This window comes from Epinephelus lanceolatus, chromosome 8 (assembly GCF_041903045.1).
Source record: "Epinephelus lanceolatus isolate andai-2023 chromosome 8, ASM4190304v1, whole genome shotgun sequence".
Taxonomy (NCBI): Eukaryota; Metazoa; Chordata; class Actinopteri; order Perciformes; family Serranidae; genus Epinephelus; species Epinephelus lanceolatus.
The window spans coordinates 18,544,379-18,560,907 of NC_135741.1; the positions used below are offsets into that span (position 1 = coordinate 18,544,379).

Genomic DNA, 16,529 nt, shown 5'->3' on the forward strand with positions numbered 1-16,529 from the left:
TATTGAGTGACAGCTACAGCGCGGCAGCCGCAGTCGCGAAACAGACTGCAATGTAACCATTTGTGCACCGTTCAGGTTCAGATTGTTATTCTAAGTTTCTGACAACTTATGAAGAGGATTCCCCCAATGAGACCTTTTTGCCAAAGAGTTAGATCTTTCTGCCTAACCAGAAACAGCCTCAAAATTACTTTTGCCAAACCCATCACACTCCATTTAAATGAACTATAATTTCATTCCTGTAAAACACACTTCATTCAGAGTTGATAGAAACAAAATTAAACTCGCAAAAGCCATCTCGGTTCATCTTTCCAGTGTCGCAACCATCTCAGGCTCTTATTTGATTGAAATAAACCCTTAATTTACCATGTAAGATGTGAAAATATGCGGGCTCCATACACTCTAAAATTACTGTATTTTTAATGGAGCGTGGTGGGTTAGTGGTGGGGATATGAGGGCTGTTTCAGGTCAAACAAAAAGGATCTTTCTCTTCAACAAAAAGGTCTATCTCTGTAGGGATGCTTTCCATAAGTTGTCAGACACTTGTAATGATAATGTGAGCCTAGCAGGGACGAAAACAAGCACTTTTAGTGGACATAAATTAATAATGTTGACATGCCCAAAGTGGTTACATTGCAGCCTGTTTTGCTGCTGCCAGCTGCAACCCTCTCGCTCAATACTGGACCAGCTTCTGTTGCTCCCATTCGTCACTTAGACACCAAAACATGGGAAGGTAGGGTCCAGGTTAAAAAAATACCAAAGTTATCCTTTAAATGCTGGTAGAAATGTCATAGGGTGGTTCCACACCTTTAAATCACTGCCCACAGCTTCAATTTTTTCAGCGATAGAAATAGGTCTGTGTGGTTGGTTGGAAAAATTACCAAGCCAATCAATGCTTTGTAGGGGATTACTAATGGGGAAGTCTTCTTCCTGTGCCAGATAGAGTCAGACACATATCCACATCTATGAAAAAAAAATAAAAAAAATAAAAAATAAATAAAAAATAAAAAGCTACTGAAAAACAACAAGCGTGGATAACATCAACAAGACAGATATGTCACTCCCTACAGATTGGTTAGGGCAAAACAAACTAACCCTCCTAAACTGAAAGTGGCTTACATGACATAAAATAAAATGGAAATTTAATCTTATTATAAGGCCAGAAATGTCAGTGTTCAAATTGCTCAGGTACTAATGATTAATGACACAAGAGATGTGCTGCAGGTGCAAGAAAAGCAGCCTTATTTGAACTTGATTTGCTTCCTAGTTTGCTCTTTTTAAATACTATAAACGGTTATAAATGTGCTAACTTTTTGTAGCTAAAGATTTTTTCATTTATTAGCAGACTATCTATAGTATGCCTATGTTACTTTATCCATTCAATCATTTAACCAGACAAGGAAGGAGTAAAAAAAAATATAGAATGAAATGAACACTGGGATCTTTAGTGATTAGTTAGTACAATACATCTATCCCAGTAAAGTACCTTCCTTTTCCCACATATCTTATCAAACCCCACATATCATCATCATCATCACAGTGTGTAATACTTGACAAAAGAGACACAATGAGCTGGGTCCACCTCTTAAAGTAGGCCATTTTGAGACGGTTACGCTGATTCCTTACTTTAAACAGCTGAATCTTATCTAGAACATTCTGTGAAGACACAATGTGCTTCAGAGGAGCCTCTAATGATCACTGGCTGACATACATGGCTGCGCATTTGTAATGACAAAGGTTTCTCTTGTTTTAAACTCATCTCCCATTCGGCTCTCTTTCTCCAATCACTTCTGCATTTCAGAGCAGTTGTCATTAATAGCTATTTGCCATTAATTGTTAAGTATCTTCCCCATCACTTTCTGTGCAGGGCTGAATAATGTAGAGGTTCAAGTAGTGGCAGACCCATAATAAATCATATTGGCTCAAAATATCACTCAGATCCAGAAAACGCTGTTGTGCTTTGAGCAATGAATAAAAATTGAATGAAAATTTATATTGTTGCCAGCCCACAAGAAACCGCATTATGGTGCATAAAACAGAGGAGGTGGTATTGACTTATTACCCATTTGCCTACTTTTTATAGTCTGAAACTGGGATGACTTTGGCTCTTATGTCTACAGTTTTGTTTTTCTCTAGATTGCTTTTTAAATTGACAGTGCAGATTGGTATGGACACAGCAGCTTCGAGTAAATACTTGGAGGATAAAGTTGTTCAACATTTTAAGAAATGCACTTATTATTGCTCTCATGCCAAGACAGATGAGACGACTCATGCCAGACTCGGGCCTGTCTGGGTCAGCTGTCGTTTGAGCTCAATGCCAACATTAAAGTGATGTTGTTGGCTTGCTAAAAAATGCATGTTTGAGGGAATTTGATGGATGTCTGCAAGTTTAAAGCAGTTCTTAGATATACTGTGTTTAACTGGAACTTGTAAGCTTTTGTTTTTGACATGGAGGTTATGTATACATTGTCTTGAACTTGGGAGCTCTCAGGAAATTTCCACCTACAAGGTTGTGACTACCACAACAGGGGGGCGTTCATATGGATTCTTATCATAAACACTGTAAACTCAACCCCATTTAAGGACAGCAATATTTTGGGATATACTTGCTTTGTTGCTGAGAGCTAGATGTGAAGATTGATACCACTCTCTCCCCTGTACACTAAGTATTTAGCTGGCGCTAGGAGACAGTTAGCTGAGCTTAGCGTAAAGACTGGAAACAGTGGGAAGCTGCTAGCCTGATTCCCTTGAGCATTAAAAAAATCTGCTCACTAGCACATCTCTCAACCTCATTAACACATTTGGCCTTATTTAGTAATATGTGCGTAGAAATGTTCTCACTCTGCACATAAAACAAGTAAGCACACAAAATTATCGTCGGATTCATGATGTGTGTGTACCAGCTGATTTTGTTCTTACTACTGTGCGTATGTTGGTGACTCAGAATCATTTTAAATTGACAGGTACATGTCCGCTATCTACCTATTTCTCTAAAGGAAATATGTTTGCCTCAAGGTGTATCATGGAGAAAGTAGTTGTTTCTACGCACATATTGAGGCCATGACACACCAGTGTCGGGCCGTCGGTGAGTGTATGCATACGCATTGTTTGTGAATAATTCTGTTCGTTTAATTTGTACAAAAATAACATTTGATAAGCCAACAATTAGCTGTTTTGTGTGGGCTTGTGTTGCATTGCTATTTGAGTGCATAAGTGCTTTTAAACTAAGAAGTATGGCAAGACGCAGTGCACTATGAGTTCCAGTATGGTGTCCTCTTGGCTACATAGAAGAGGAAGTTTGCCATCTCTTTTCCAATGAAAGTAGCTAGCACTAGTTTCAGAAGTTGCTAAAAGTCACCAGATGACGTCATATTTTAAGATTAATGATGTTGTAGTGCATTAATTGAAGCATTTAAACTTAAGCTGAATTAGATTCAATAGAAAAATCCTCAATAAAATACTTGCATGATATGAGAGCTCTGGTGCTTATACTGTAGTGCACCATGTCTTGCACTTCCAATCCAGAAAGCAAGAGTGTCAATGCAACCTTAGAAACTCACTACAACTTAACTCCCCTGACGACTGCAATTACTCTGAGTAGCATGCATGGGAATGAATTACAATAAAACACACTTCTTTCGCTAAATTTGTTGCTAATCACTTTTTAGAACTGAATAGGATCTGTGATAAAGTGGCCAAGCTGACAACACTGAGTGAGGGGAGGGACCACTGAACTTGTGAAAATGGCAGCAGAAGAAGCTGCCTGGCAACTGCTCCCAGCTACAAAGTACATACCAGATAAGAGATAGAAATAAGAAAACAAATAAGCATATATGCCAGAATGTTGAACTATTCCTTTGATTAATGTAGGAGGGTCAGTCTGCTCATTTAAACTAATTTGTTAAAAAACTTGTTGGACCTCATTATGTTTATCCCTGAGTTCATCTGTGTTTACAAACTTGTTTAGTCAAGTATTTTATTCTAATCTACAGTTTATTCTATTAAAATGTCCTTGAAAACTCTGCTTAAAGTTATAAAATAACCAATTTCACTTATCTTATCCTCACAGTCTGTAAGCGTCTGATGACTTTTATGATGTGTCACTCACCGTTGAAGCTGGTGTTTCGTATGTACTTCAGCAGAGTCTTTCCCTCAGCAGACTCCATTTGTGGACAAACGCCAGGATGATCAGGACATAAGTCCCTCTGCATGTTGTGGAGAGCGTGGGCCATGGCGTACACCGCGTCAATCACAAACTGCACCTTCCCCTCCTGCTCGTACTTGGAGTCCATCCCGATGCGCTCTTGGCCTGAGGGAAGAAAAGGAAAGAGGAGGACTTATACACCACAAGCCGTTAGACATTACATCCGCTCAGCAGTCCCTATCACCCCCAGCTCCATTTTTATTCCTCCATTTTCCATTTGCTGCCAGTGACTTCAATTGTGATTTTGTAGGAATTACACCTAAAGGGACAATGTCGCATAGCGAATAAGGAGACACATTTAATTCCCAAGTGGAAAATATCAAGCTGAGCTGTGAGACAGAGTGTTTGTGACAAATACAGCAGGCTCAGATTGAATTACTGCGGTGTATTACAAAGTAATAGACCGCTAAGAACAGACCTCACTTGTCCCATCAGCAAGGTGATGAAGATCACCATGAACTTTAGCATCACACACTTCTACAGTGGCTTCCTGCTCTTTCATATCCTCCTCCCAGTGCACTGCCCTTTCACTATGGGCTGCCGTAAAGGTTTTGCCTCATGCTGCTGGTACTCTGCTTGAATACGTAATGTACAGACTCTGCTGAATTTGTTTTTCTTACAAACTGAATTGGCTATTTTCTTTCTCCTTAGTTTCAAAGAGTGAATGAAAATTATAACAACAAAAATACTACTTTTAATAACAATCATTATAATCATCATGATCACCATCATTATCATCACAATTTCAATGTTCAAGCTCCCAGTTGACAAAAATGCACCATCAAGGAAACAACTCTGAATACTAAAAGACAATTTTCTACTCGATGAGAGCTGCTCATAGCTCATATGGAGAGCTCAGCAGAAGGGCAGATGATGTTAAAAGGACACATATAAGAATGTGGACTTGCATAAACTAAGGGAGGTCAAAAGCAATCTGTGCTGACATTTCAGGCCATTTCTCAGAACTTAACATACATTTCAGCCCACACAACCTTTTTGCTTTTCGGAGCTCTGCATAGGCTGCTAAATGGACAGTCTCTGAATGCAAATGCCTCCCGTTTGCGTTTAACATTCATAAATATCACCTCGCCTTGACGTCTAAAAAAAAGAGGATATGGAGACAGTTGTAGAGCCAGAGAAGATAAAAGACATTTACAGGCATTTTACAGAGGGTTGGTGGGGCTGACTGAGTGGACGTGCATCTTCTGTCTTTGACACATGATAAAAGACGCCAAACAGGAGATTATAAAGGAAACAAAATCCTTCAACAAACAGTAATTTGTGTCACACTGCCATTACCGTCATCACGTATGCAAGCAAGATTAATACAGCATCCCACATCACAGGCATCATCCTTGTAGATAATGAATGCAGTGCAATGCCTGTCACACCGTTGACAGGCAGAGTTTAGGTAACACAAGAATGCATCACTGTTAACAACACTGTCATTAATGCGACCACAAAGATGGTAATAAAGCAGAACGAGGGCATGAGCAGCGTTCACTTAGCTCTCTGTCATTTTGCCTGTAATTTCCAACCTAAATAAAGTGTACTCTGGCTCTGTGCAGTTAGTACACACGGCACGACTGCTGAGCCGTCAAGGTGACTGGGTTAAGGGGGAAGAGAGGGAATATGGGATTTAAGAGTTACAGGACATTAGCCACAGGAGCAGACGGTCTGTAACTGTAGTATGACTAAGACATGCGGTGCATTATTATTCTAATAATAAACTCAGCCTGTCCTGCACCCGCTGGGAAGAAACACCTGGTGTTAGACTTTCTGGTTGCACAGTAGACAAGAGGGGTGAAATTAAAACCTCAACAGTCGATCTGCAGCTACTAATGCGAAAAAAAGGTCAAGTTCACATCAACCTGACAAGGCAGGGTGAAATTATGCGGCGTTTATTAGTGTAGTACAGAAATGTTTGTGTCAAAAACTCATGTACCTGTGCATTTACGGCTCGTATCCTCTCTCTTCGAGGCACTGAGGAGCCTGCAGTCAAAGTTCTCCTCCCAGAACTCAGCAAACCACACGTTTCTGCGGTTGTTCTCGAGGGTGAGCCCAGTGAAGTATTCATCAAACCCTGGGAACAGAGGAAAGAGGAGAAGGGCTTAGTTCCGGACCAATTATCAACCTGGAGGAAATGAGGTGAAACTTGCTGCAGCAGAGGTGTGGTGGTGGCCGCTAGGTGTTGGAAGCACACCAACAAGCACTACTTCATCAAAATTTGACCACTGTGGTTCCTCTTCCTCTCCAGCCCTATGGAACTTTAATCACCTCTTTCATCTAGGAAATTACATTAATTAAAAAACAGGATGCATAATAAATAACGCAGAGATTGTAAGTGGTGCCGCAGCCTGTTGCCTCGGGCTGCAAGGTCCTTCAGGTGCTGAACAGGTTTTCTTCTCTTCATTAAATCAATGACTATAGAAATGGATTGAAGGCATGGTGTATTAGCCTAACAATAATTTCAACAGGGATTAGCGTGCCTGTATGACGCTTCAGAATCAGAATCAGCTTTATTCTGATAATGAATCATTAGCTCCAGGAGAGGTAATGTGCTGCACCAAAGGAAAAAAAGCCTGTATGCTACATTTTGTTCTCTTGTTTGTGCAACTTTACCACCCAATGTGGGTCAGAGAGCTAAGCTGGGACAAAACTTCACCACAAGATTCATGGTGCTGTACTTTATATTATTCTCTTAACTTTTGTTTCACATTTTTCTGTCGTGAGAATAATCTCAATTTCACATTTTAAAGTCTCTCTGTCTGTGTCTACACGCTCCGTTCTCTAGTCATATCAGATGAGTCGTGGGCAGAGGTGATAATGGCTAATCAGAGCTGGATGACTCAGCTGATTTTCTTTTCAAAAGACAATCAATGATGCATGGTGGATTAATAATATTCTTGCTGCCTTCAGAGTGTACATTTGTCCTGGCTAGACCTCCCCTAATTATGGGAAGCTTCATAAAACGCAGACTTTAAAATTTCCTCGATTGTAATGATGAGTGGTTATTAGGATTGTGACACTGAACAGAACTTAAAATAGATGGTACATGCTGCTGTGAATATTCTATTTCTGTGGTGAACTTGTACATCATACAGTAAAGTTTCCTCCTTTTTCTTGTGGGTGAACTTCAATGGTTTTGTATGCAACATTCAGAGCATCAACGTAATAGCAAGCTATCTGCTATTTGCTACATACAGAGGGGTAATGGCATCCTGAGCAAAGAATGAAGTCACGCTCCCTCTGTGTGTGTAGTAATTCCAAATTTCTCGGTCCTTTGTTGTAGTAGCCGTGCCAACCATGCGTGCATGTTAAAGCATGTGAGCCCGTGTGTGTGTATCCCACTGGCTGGCTAATTGTCGCTGCACTGCACTGTGCTCACATGGCGGTTACCACTAATGACGCCACACATACTCACAGTAGTGGAACAGTGTTGGCACAGAAGCCTTTGGTCCCTCCCTATGTTAATATTGTTGGCTCTGTTCGCACTGTTGCTGTGTTCGCAATTTTTGCCCCGTTACCATCATTCGCTGCTAGCCCCCAGCACAGCTACCTCCATGTGCAGAGCCGTGTGGAGACAATCCTGGCCCAGACTCTGAATCATGGGCCCATTTCACACATGGTATTAACATGTGTCCCGGGTGATCAGATCACAAGTGGACAGCTCTAAGCACAGCCATGTTTGCACCCAATGTGTGAGATCCAATCGCTCAGACCACATTTGGAGGGTGACTGGGCCGAATATGGCCACAGGAGCCACCTGCTCAGTTGACATCCTTGCTTATCCGACTCCCCTACAGGATGAAAGTTCTCTGATGCTGCAGTGACACAGGTTAGACACAGTGCTTAAGAACAGTTCAACCACTGACCGGTTACCACCAGCTAACAAAGCAGCAGCTGTTAAACAATCCCAGCAAACTAAGATCGACTCCATTCTATAACGTTAGCCATGTGATGCTAACAATTAGCCTTGTGTGTGTGTGTGTGTGTGTGTGTGTGTGTGTGTAGGCGGGTGGACTGCCACCAACTGCCCCCTAGCACGGAGCTCACACTCCTGCAGCACTAGTCTGCAATGGTGGTGAATGAAATGATGTAGGCCAGTGGTTCCCAACTGGTGGGTCGTGGTCCAAAAGTGGGTCACAGGTTCATTTTGAATGGACCACAAGTGACTCGCAAACATGTCAGCTTTACAAAAAAACACACACTCTATTTCTAAGTACAGTGAATTTACAGCACAAAGCTTTTACTCTGAAGTATTGTTTCCTGCTGTAGAGTGAGGGACTAAAAAAAATACTTAACAGGGCCCGACAACATGGTCAAAGCCAAGTATGGCGCCGAAGGTATTAAACTGTGTGAGCCTAAACTAATGGACTAAGGAGAAATCTGGACCTCGTGGCTGGACCACTTGGGAACAACTAAGGAAGACCATGTGTTTATTTGCACATACAGTAGGGAAGTGCGATCTGATCACAAGTGGTCACTTGATACGCATGTAGAGACACATTCTGATGCCAGGTGTGAACAGACAGAGCTGTCAACTTGGGTTTGGATCACCCAAGACGCATGTTACAGACTGTTTATACCTGGTATTAACTTACAGTTTTAAAGAGATACCCACTCCTAAGCTCTTAAAAACAGCTGATATTGGTGTCTATTTTGAGCTTAATGACAGAACACGTTAAAGGTAAACGTTTAGAATTAAAAACCTAAGTCTTTTGTAAGACTCATTATTTTGTTTTTGTTTTTAAGACTATACAGCAGAGACCAGAGAATCCAATTTCCCCATAGACACACAGCCGGCTGAAATCAGAGACAAAGTGAATAAGTAAAACCAAGCTGATGAATATATCTGTGACAATGGCAAAAGGTGACACGGTCTAAATTTATTGGTTCCAGTATCTAATAAAATCTACAGAGTAGGCAATTTGTTCAAACTGACTTCAGTCTGGTCATGTACGACCCACGGCCAAATGCAACAACAAGGTCACACCTGTTCTCTGAGGATCGTCCAAAGTCATTGTGAGAAATGTAGAAACGGATGAGGCAGAGGGGAATGTGGGTGCATCAGGATGTATGTGTAATGTGAAAGGGGTCATTTAAAGTGATGAACCCACAGAGAATTATCACCTGGCTCTGCAGTTCCTCTCAGCTCGGTCTTTTTTAGCATCTTGTAGTTCATTGTTTTGGTTTTACAGGCTGCATTGTTACTGGCCGAGCAGACTGTTTTAACAGTGCCCCCATTAACATCTACCTGGTGAACATAGTGAGACAGCAAATGCAAATTTTTTTTTACAGATATTTTTGTTGGTAGAAACCAAAAACAGAGCTTAAAGGAGACTGAATATTGAATCTGGCAGGTGAATGCTAATAGGTAGCTGTTTGCCCACACATTCACAGTATCTACATCTTTAACTTTATGAGGTGAAAACAGATTGTTATTTCTAAATCTTGTTGCACTGCCACCCAAAAAACAATTATTACATGTTTAAAGCAGCTGTAATCAATACTTTTGTATTAGCAAGGGATCACTTGTCTACTTGACCCAAACCAGAGTTAGGAGGAGAGAGTTAATATTGCAGACGGCACGGTGATGTGGTGGTTAGCACTGTCGCCTCACAGCAAGAGGGTGCCTGGTTCGATCCTGGGTGTGGAAGCCCTTCTGTGCGGAGTTTGCATGTTCTCCCCATGTCAGCGTGGGTTTTCTCCGGGTACTCCGGCTTCCTCCCACAGTCCAAAGACATGCAGATTGGGGATACGTTAATTGGTGACTCTAAATTGTTCGTAGGTGTGAATGTGAGTGTGAATGCAATAGTCTGGCGACCTCTCCAGGGTGTACCCCACCTCTCACCCAATGTCAGCTGGGATAGGCTCCAGGCCCCTTGCGACCCTCAAGAGGATAAGCAGTTAGAAAATGGATGAATGGATGGATGGAGTTAATATTGGACTTACATTCATCTACTGGCCAAAAACATGACTCCAAATATATCATAATGTTGCTTTGTCACTAATGATGTGTAGGTTTGACTTAAAGGGACAGTTCAGTCCAAAATAAAAATAATAATTTAAAAAAAAAAAAAAAAAAAAAAAAAAACCCTGCACATTTTTCCTCTTTCCTGTAGAGCTATTCATCAGTCTAGACTTTTTTTTTGTGCGAGTTGCTGAGTGTTGGAGATATCAGCCGTAGGAATGTTTGCTTTCTCTTGAACATAATGAAACTTGATGGCATTCAGCTTGTGGTGCTCAAAGCACAAAATAAAAAATCAAAAACATTTGAAAAACTCAACAGCAATGTCTCATTTCAGAAATCATGACTCAGGTACTCAAGATAATCAACCAACCTTGAAACTATTTTCTTTCTACTAAACTACACCTGCCAACTGTATCAAATCACAGAGGGAAGCATGCATCTACTCATGGATGAGAGGCTCATGCTCGTGACAGCACAAGATCTAAACATTAATGGCGTCCTCCTGGCTAAGCTGTAACATTAGCTAGCTCAGTGGTGCTAGGCCAGCTAGCTGTGTATGCACTCTTCCTTCTGCACAGTGATACGGTTGGCAGGTGTAGTTCAGTAGAAAGAAAATAATTCCTACATGAAACTGCTCACAACAAGGTCTGTGGATTATCTTGAGTACATGGCTCATGATTTTTGGAAAGAGACATTGCTCTTGAGTTTTTCTGTATCTTTTTTTTTTTTTTTAGCTTTGGGCACCTCAAGCCAAGTGCCATCTAGTTCAATTATTTTCAGGAGCAGGCAGACATCTCTATGACGGATGTCTCCATCACTCAGGGACTCACACCAAAACAATCTAGATTGATAAATAGCACTATGGGGAGGAGAAAAAAAATGTATCTTTGAATTTGGTGTGATCTGTCCCTTTAAAAGGTGACACCATGTCAGTGTTGTGTTCACAGCTTGTTTTACACAAAAACAATTATTGCAGGTTTTGTCACAGACATTTTGAATCTGGAATACTAGAAAAAGCAATTACTCCAAACAAAACAGCACAATGGAAAAATAAAAAATGCAATACAGTAACACAGCATGTGGTGAAGCGCGCAGTGGGAGTCTCTGTGTGTGCATGACAAGTACCTGCAATGGAGGAGCGTTTGGGCAGTATGGTGACTGCTCCCACCGCCACATCCTCGAGCTGGTGGATCGGGCTGCTCTTGGCCCCCCAGCTGTCAGATCCAATCCACAGGAAATGGCCCACCTGATTGGCCCTCTTGGTGGCATTGAGAACTCCCCTGCAAGGACACTGGCGTGTGAATTAGGAGAGAGCACAGGAGGTGCGTGCAATCTAATATCTATTACACAAAGGCACAGCTAGCTTTAAGTTGAACTGTGTGGACATTACAGCTCTGCCATGTACAGTTCTGCAGTTTATCTCATTAAAAGTGAGAGGGAAAGGAGGGGAACGATTGTTATTGTGTGGTCTGGAGAACAAAGATGTTATTTTTGTCTTGTTTAAAGAGAAACACAGAGAGTTACAGTTATTAATCTCCATGTCTCCCACTCATCTTTTACATTTGCCCTAGCATTCATTCTGAATTTACAGATACTAAATGCTTTACTCTGTGTTTCTTTACATAAATATTTCCCACGGGGCATTGTAAATGAAACAATATCTCTGTGTTGCTTTGCTGTGATCTGTATTCCCACTTCTCCTCCGAGGCACGATTGTGTTTGTGTTGTTGGAGGTATGTTTGTGTAGCAGACATCCTGTACGCATGGCAAATCTATGCCTCTAGCTTGTCTTCAGGAGCTACTACTCAGAGATTAAAGACCTCAACATGGCAAGCCATCAACGCGCCTGAACAACATGGGTGAAGCCAGGATGTGCGGCACTCCTCACCGTATGTCTTCTTCACTGGCAAAGATGATGACTGCCCGCGAGTGGTGCGTTTCCAGCAGTTGTTGGATGGCTTTGTCATAATCTTCCAGCTTGGGGTTGTGGGGAATTTTCAAAGACTGGGCAATGCAGATTCCACCTTTTTTAATGGGAGAAGAGTAAAGAAATGATAAGGCCTCTGAGATGAGCTCACTAACTCACTCTTACACACAAAAGTATGTACACTCACACACAAAAGCCTGGGGTCTCAATAGCTGCTTTTTTCTCCTATGGAAATCTCACCCATATAGAAATGAGAAAACATCTGAACACGGTGAGTTTTTGCCGATGCTGTCATGCCTACTATAGAAGCTAAATGATTGTCTTACTGTGTATACATTTACATTTTGGCAATGATCTGAAAACCACAGCGGCATGCAATGTAACAGTCAAACTGCACCTCCCAACCGAGCGCCAGAATCATTTCACGGAGTGAAAAAGAGTTATAAACATATCTGCTATAACAAATCCAATAATCCACACCAACAGGGACATAAAGCTACAGATTTCATATATGGATTTGAGAAAATCCAGCAGCTTGCCATTGACTTTTCATTTAAAGTCGTTATCAAACATCTCTTGTTGGACCCTGAACCAATCAGATAGCACAGCCGGCAATAACAAACAAAGAGGATATTAATACTGACAATAAATCATTCCCAGACAGGTCACCGCTAATGAGTTTGTACAGGACAAAAGGTGCTGATTGCTTCCGTGAGTTGCTAAACAGCTGCTACGTACTGTATCTGGCATAGTATATTAACACAATAGGCTTTTAGCAGTTTGCAAGGTATTGTTGTCTTCGGGGGTTTTATTCAACACCTCATTATTGGGTGGAGAAGCAAATTTATATCTTTAATAAAAAAAATAAAAAAATAATAAGGAGTTTTGCTTCACTCTGGCGTGGTAATTACAGATGCCGAGGACAAGCTAACCTTTGAGGCACTTTGGATAAACAGATAATATGATCACCTGTTTGAGGAACTTCTGTAGGCCTAGATGTGAAGCAGCGGTGTCCTGAGTCAACAGCAAAACTCTACCCAAACCAATTAAAATTTCCTCCACTCAAGCATTTTAATAGCCTACCCAATAACCTTTCAGTGTGAGTTTCCCTGAGTAGACAGAGGAAGGGAAGGAATCTCCTAATTGCCAGTCTCCTCAGGCTCATTACTTTGATATAAACAGCTTTTAGCTGGCAGATCACACATCTCCAGTCACGGTTTACTGTGGCATTTTTAAAGGCAGAAGATAGAAAAATGACAAATGCTGAACTCTTTATAACTATCCATTTCTCAAGTATCAGCAGGCAGATTTGGGGATATTTCTTGCTGCGAGAAAACATTTTGTATGTGCCAACAGACCTCTGGGATGGCTGCTGTTATCCTCCCTAAGTGGACTAAACATAAAAATGGAGATCCCACAAATGGCCTAGCTGTTGCTTAAGGGTTTGTGGTATCCTGTTAAAGTGAAACGTGCTTTGGTGTCATTTGTGCGGAGCAGCAAGCGTTGTAGGTCTCCAAGGGACGACACTCACACTCTGTTTTAGCACAGAGATTTCAGTTGATTTCAGCAAGAAAGCCTAAAGTGCGACATCGCACTTCTAGGTTTCTGTTTTAGTAAACTCCAGCACTGTATAATGTCTGACTCTGGCGTATTAGTGGCACCTTTCAGTTTCAGGGTTGTAAGTCTGCAGGTAGGTAGGCCAATCACACGCGCATTAATTCCTGAGAGGGGAAAAAAAAAAGCTTTTTTTCCCCATTGAGAACTTAAATCTCATGAAAATGCATTAACTCCATGACAAAAAAACCCTGCGGGCTCGTGTGAAGACTTATAATGGTATAACAGTCTTGAGCAGAGACATATTATAGGTCACAACAGTCAATAATACAGACAGAGACCACGGGAGCCACTGATGAAGATAAGAAGCATTTGGAGCAGATCCCATCTTCAGAGAGAGAGAGAGAGCAAAGAGCTGAACACGCTGCGGGCTTAAGGCTGCCCTAAAGGCTGCGGACTTGCGGTCGTGCAGCGGTGGCTAAATTATTGAACGCCTGCGGAATATCTCATCTGCCAGTCAGTCAGATGGTCAGTTAGTCAGTCATTCAGTTAGTCAGGCATGATGGAAATGCAAGTATCGTATCTGCACTTCCAGAGTGCTGTGCTGTGGGTCGGAACGCCTTCACCTGTCACTGGAAGGCACCGTGTGGACTTGAAAGAGTCCTCAACTCAAACAGCGGGTATAAAGAAGAGCTGCATGTCTGTCTTAGCTGGAGATGTGTGATGTGAGACAGATAAGTGTCAGGCTCTTGGAGAGGAGAGTGTTTTACTCCACCTCGTTGAAGTCTTTTCCAAGAAATAGGATTGTATAGTAATACTGTACTTTCCGGCTTCCACTTAAGGCACCAGTATACGTCTTCAGAACTGCTTATCAGATGGTCAGACAGCTTTGGAAACCCTCCCCCACACCTTTGTGACGTCAGGTTAACATCGGCGGAAAGGTGTGTGGTAACTCTCTGAAACCGACAATTCCACATTCGCACCCACTTCACGCAGTGATTGGCCAGCTGGGTGGAGGCGAAGAAGGTCAGGTTTTCTTTTAGTTTGTTACACAACTATTTCTGGCACCTTTCATGTGTACAACCTACACACCAGCACTATGAATATTTTCCAGGGGAGGCTGTCTGAAAATGTGCACCTTTATACCTATATTTAAATGACTCGGAACAGCCATAAGCACCTTTGCCTTTCAGCGTGGTTGCACCACAAGTCGTACAAACTAGGTTGTTTCAAGCAAAACCAGATGACAAAAAGTTTAAGTCCACCTTCAGACATGTTTTTATGTTTATGAAATTTTTCATACTTACTTATATATTGTTTAAAATGGTTTTCCCACATAATAGTTCTCTGAAAAGGGACTACTTTTTCTCCATCAATGAAGATTCTGGATTTGGCCCAAGCTACAGAAACAGTGGCGAGCTTTGAAGCCAATTTTACATAGTGGCCAAACGTGGAATTGCAACTTCAAGGTGCATTACATGATGCCATGGGGCCCAAAACAACTTTTTCCCATAGACTTAAATTACTACAGGGATGTCTGTAAATCAGTGGATACTTTTTTTGAGCGTTACAACCCCCGCAAAATGACTTGTTACACTAGCGGGATTTGATCCATTCAATCTAATAACATTTCAGAAGACTATCAGAGCAGCAATATTAAGTCGATTTATACCCTTTCAAGTTGGCAGAGGGCTAAACTGCAAGATAGCTTCTTGGCCATTGTAAGTCTCTAGTGCGCCTGCTCTATAGGCCCCTCGATGTGGAAGATCCAGGTAATTTTATACTGCGTAAATCAAGCTTTTTTGGCTTCATGTACCACTGAGCAACTTTCATAGGAATTAATAGGGCCCTGCAACCAATGCTGTAACCAGCTCTCCTAATACATCCATGATTTGGCCTCCACACTGCTGCTTGCATGTGCATCAAGATGATCCAGCTGTATATGTTTGAGCCTCAGTCAGATCCAGACTCAGAGGAGGAGTCTGTTGGCGACTTATCAGAACTGTAAGTGTAGTCAGCACTGGTTTATGTTGTTTGTTAGCTTGTAGGCTAACTTGCAGTGGCTGACAGAGTTAATGGCTGTGAAACATACAATAACATCTGTTACGATGGGGGTAACTGGTAGATAGTGGAAGGAAGCCCCACGGTCCAGTTTACGTTCAAAAACTGCACACTCTACCATGTCTGCTGTCAAATCTTTCACTATGCTAATGCTAACCCTGCTTTTTGTACCTCTGCACCGGAGGTTTCTGGTTTCCTTGCGGTGTTGTGTCAAAGTCTGTTTACCTATCGATATGTGTTTCCCATATTAGACAGTGATTGGCTTTCATATTAGTGATGCATCTAGCTTGTCCGCCATACGTTTGAATGTTAGATTTTTGCAAAATGTACAGACATCGCCCCCCATCGATGTGAAAACACCTCTCTAGTGACGAACTTTGCTCACATACAAGTCAGTATAGTCAAGCTCCGACATTTACGGGGACATAAACATAAGGACACACACATTTTTAGGTAGACTAAAATATCTGCTTACATTCAAAGTGTGTTTGTGACACTGACATTTTTAGCTGCACTTTATTCATTTACCTATGATCCTGCAACATAATATCAAACTATATATGCACCGTGAACCCCGACCCTCTGCTCCACATTTGATTAATATATCAAAGGCAACTAAATGATCACGATGGCTAAATTCATCAGGCCCTTGGAAAGTTCTCTGCTTATCTGTCTGAGTGCCATAGGTCATGCACTGCATTAACTGCTTCAATTATTCATCCTCAATGCCCTCGGTTCTGAAAATGCACTCCAGGGCGAGGAATCCAGCTTCGCCATTTTGCTTAGTGAAATACAAATCCTTTTAAATTAGA

General features: G+C 41.6%; 1 protein-coding gene across 2 annotated transcripts in view; it reads right to left on the reverse strand.

The window, feature by feature from the left end:
• The window catches only part of LOC117258332 (metabotropic glutamate receptor 7-like), a 100,585-nt gene that overhangs the window by 38,714 nt on the left and 45,342 nt on the right, over nt 1–16,529 (reverse strand). For both annotated transcript variants that reach the window (XM_033629138.2, XM_033629139.2), the window contains exons 3-6: nt 12,064–12,199; nt 11,301–11,455; nt 6,147–6,284; nt 4,106–4,306 (exon numbers count right to left, since the gene is read on the reverse strand). In XM_033629138.2, coding sequence (XP_033485029.1) covers nt 4,106–4,306; nt 6,147–6,284; nt 11,301–11,455; nt 12,064–12,199 — 630 coding nt within the window. The remainder of the gene's footprint in view (nt 1–4,105; nt 4,307–6,146; nt 6,285–11,300; nt 11,456–12,063; nt 12,200–16,529) is intronic.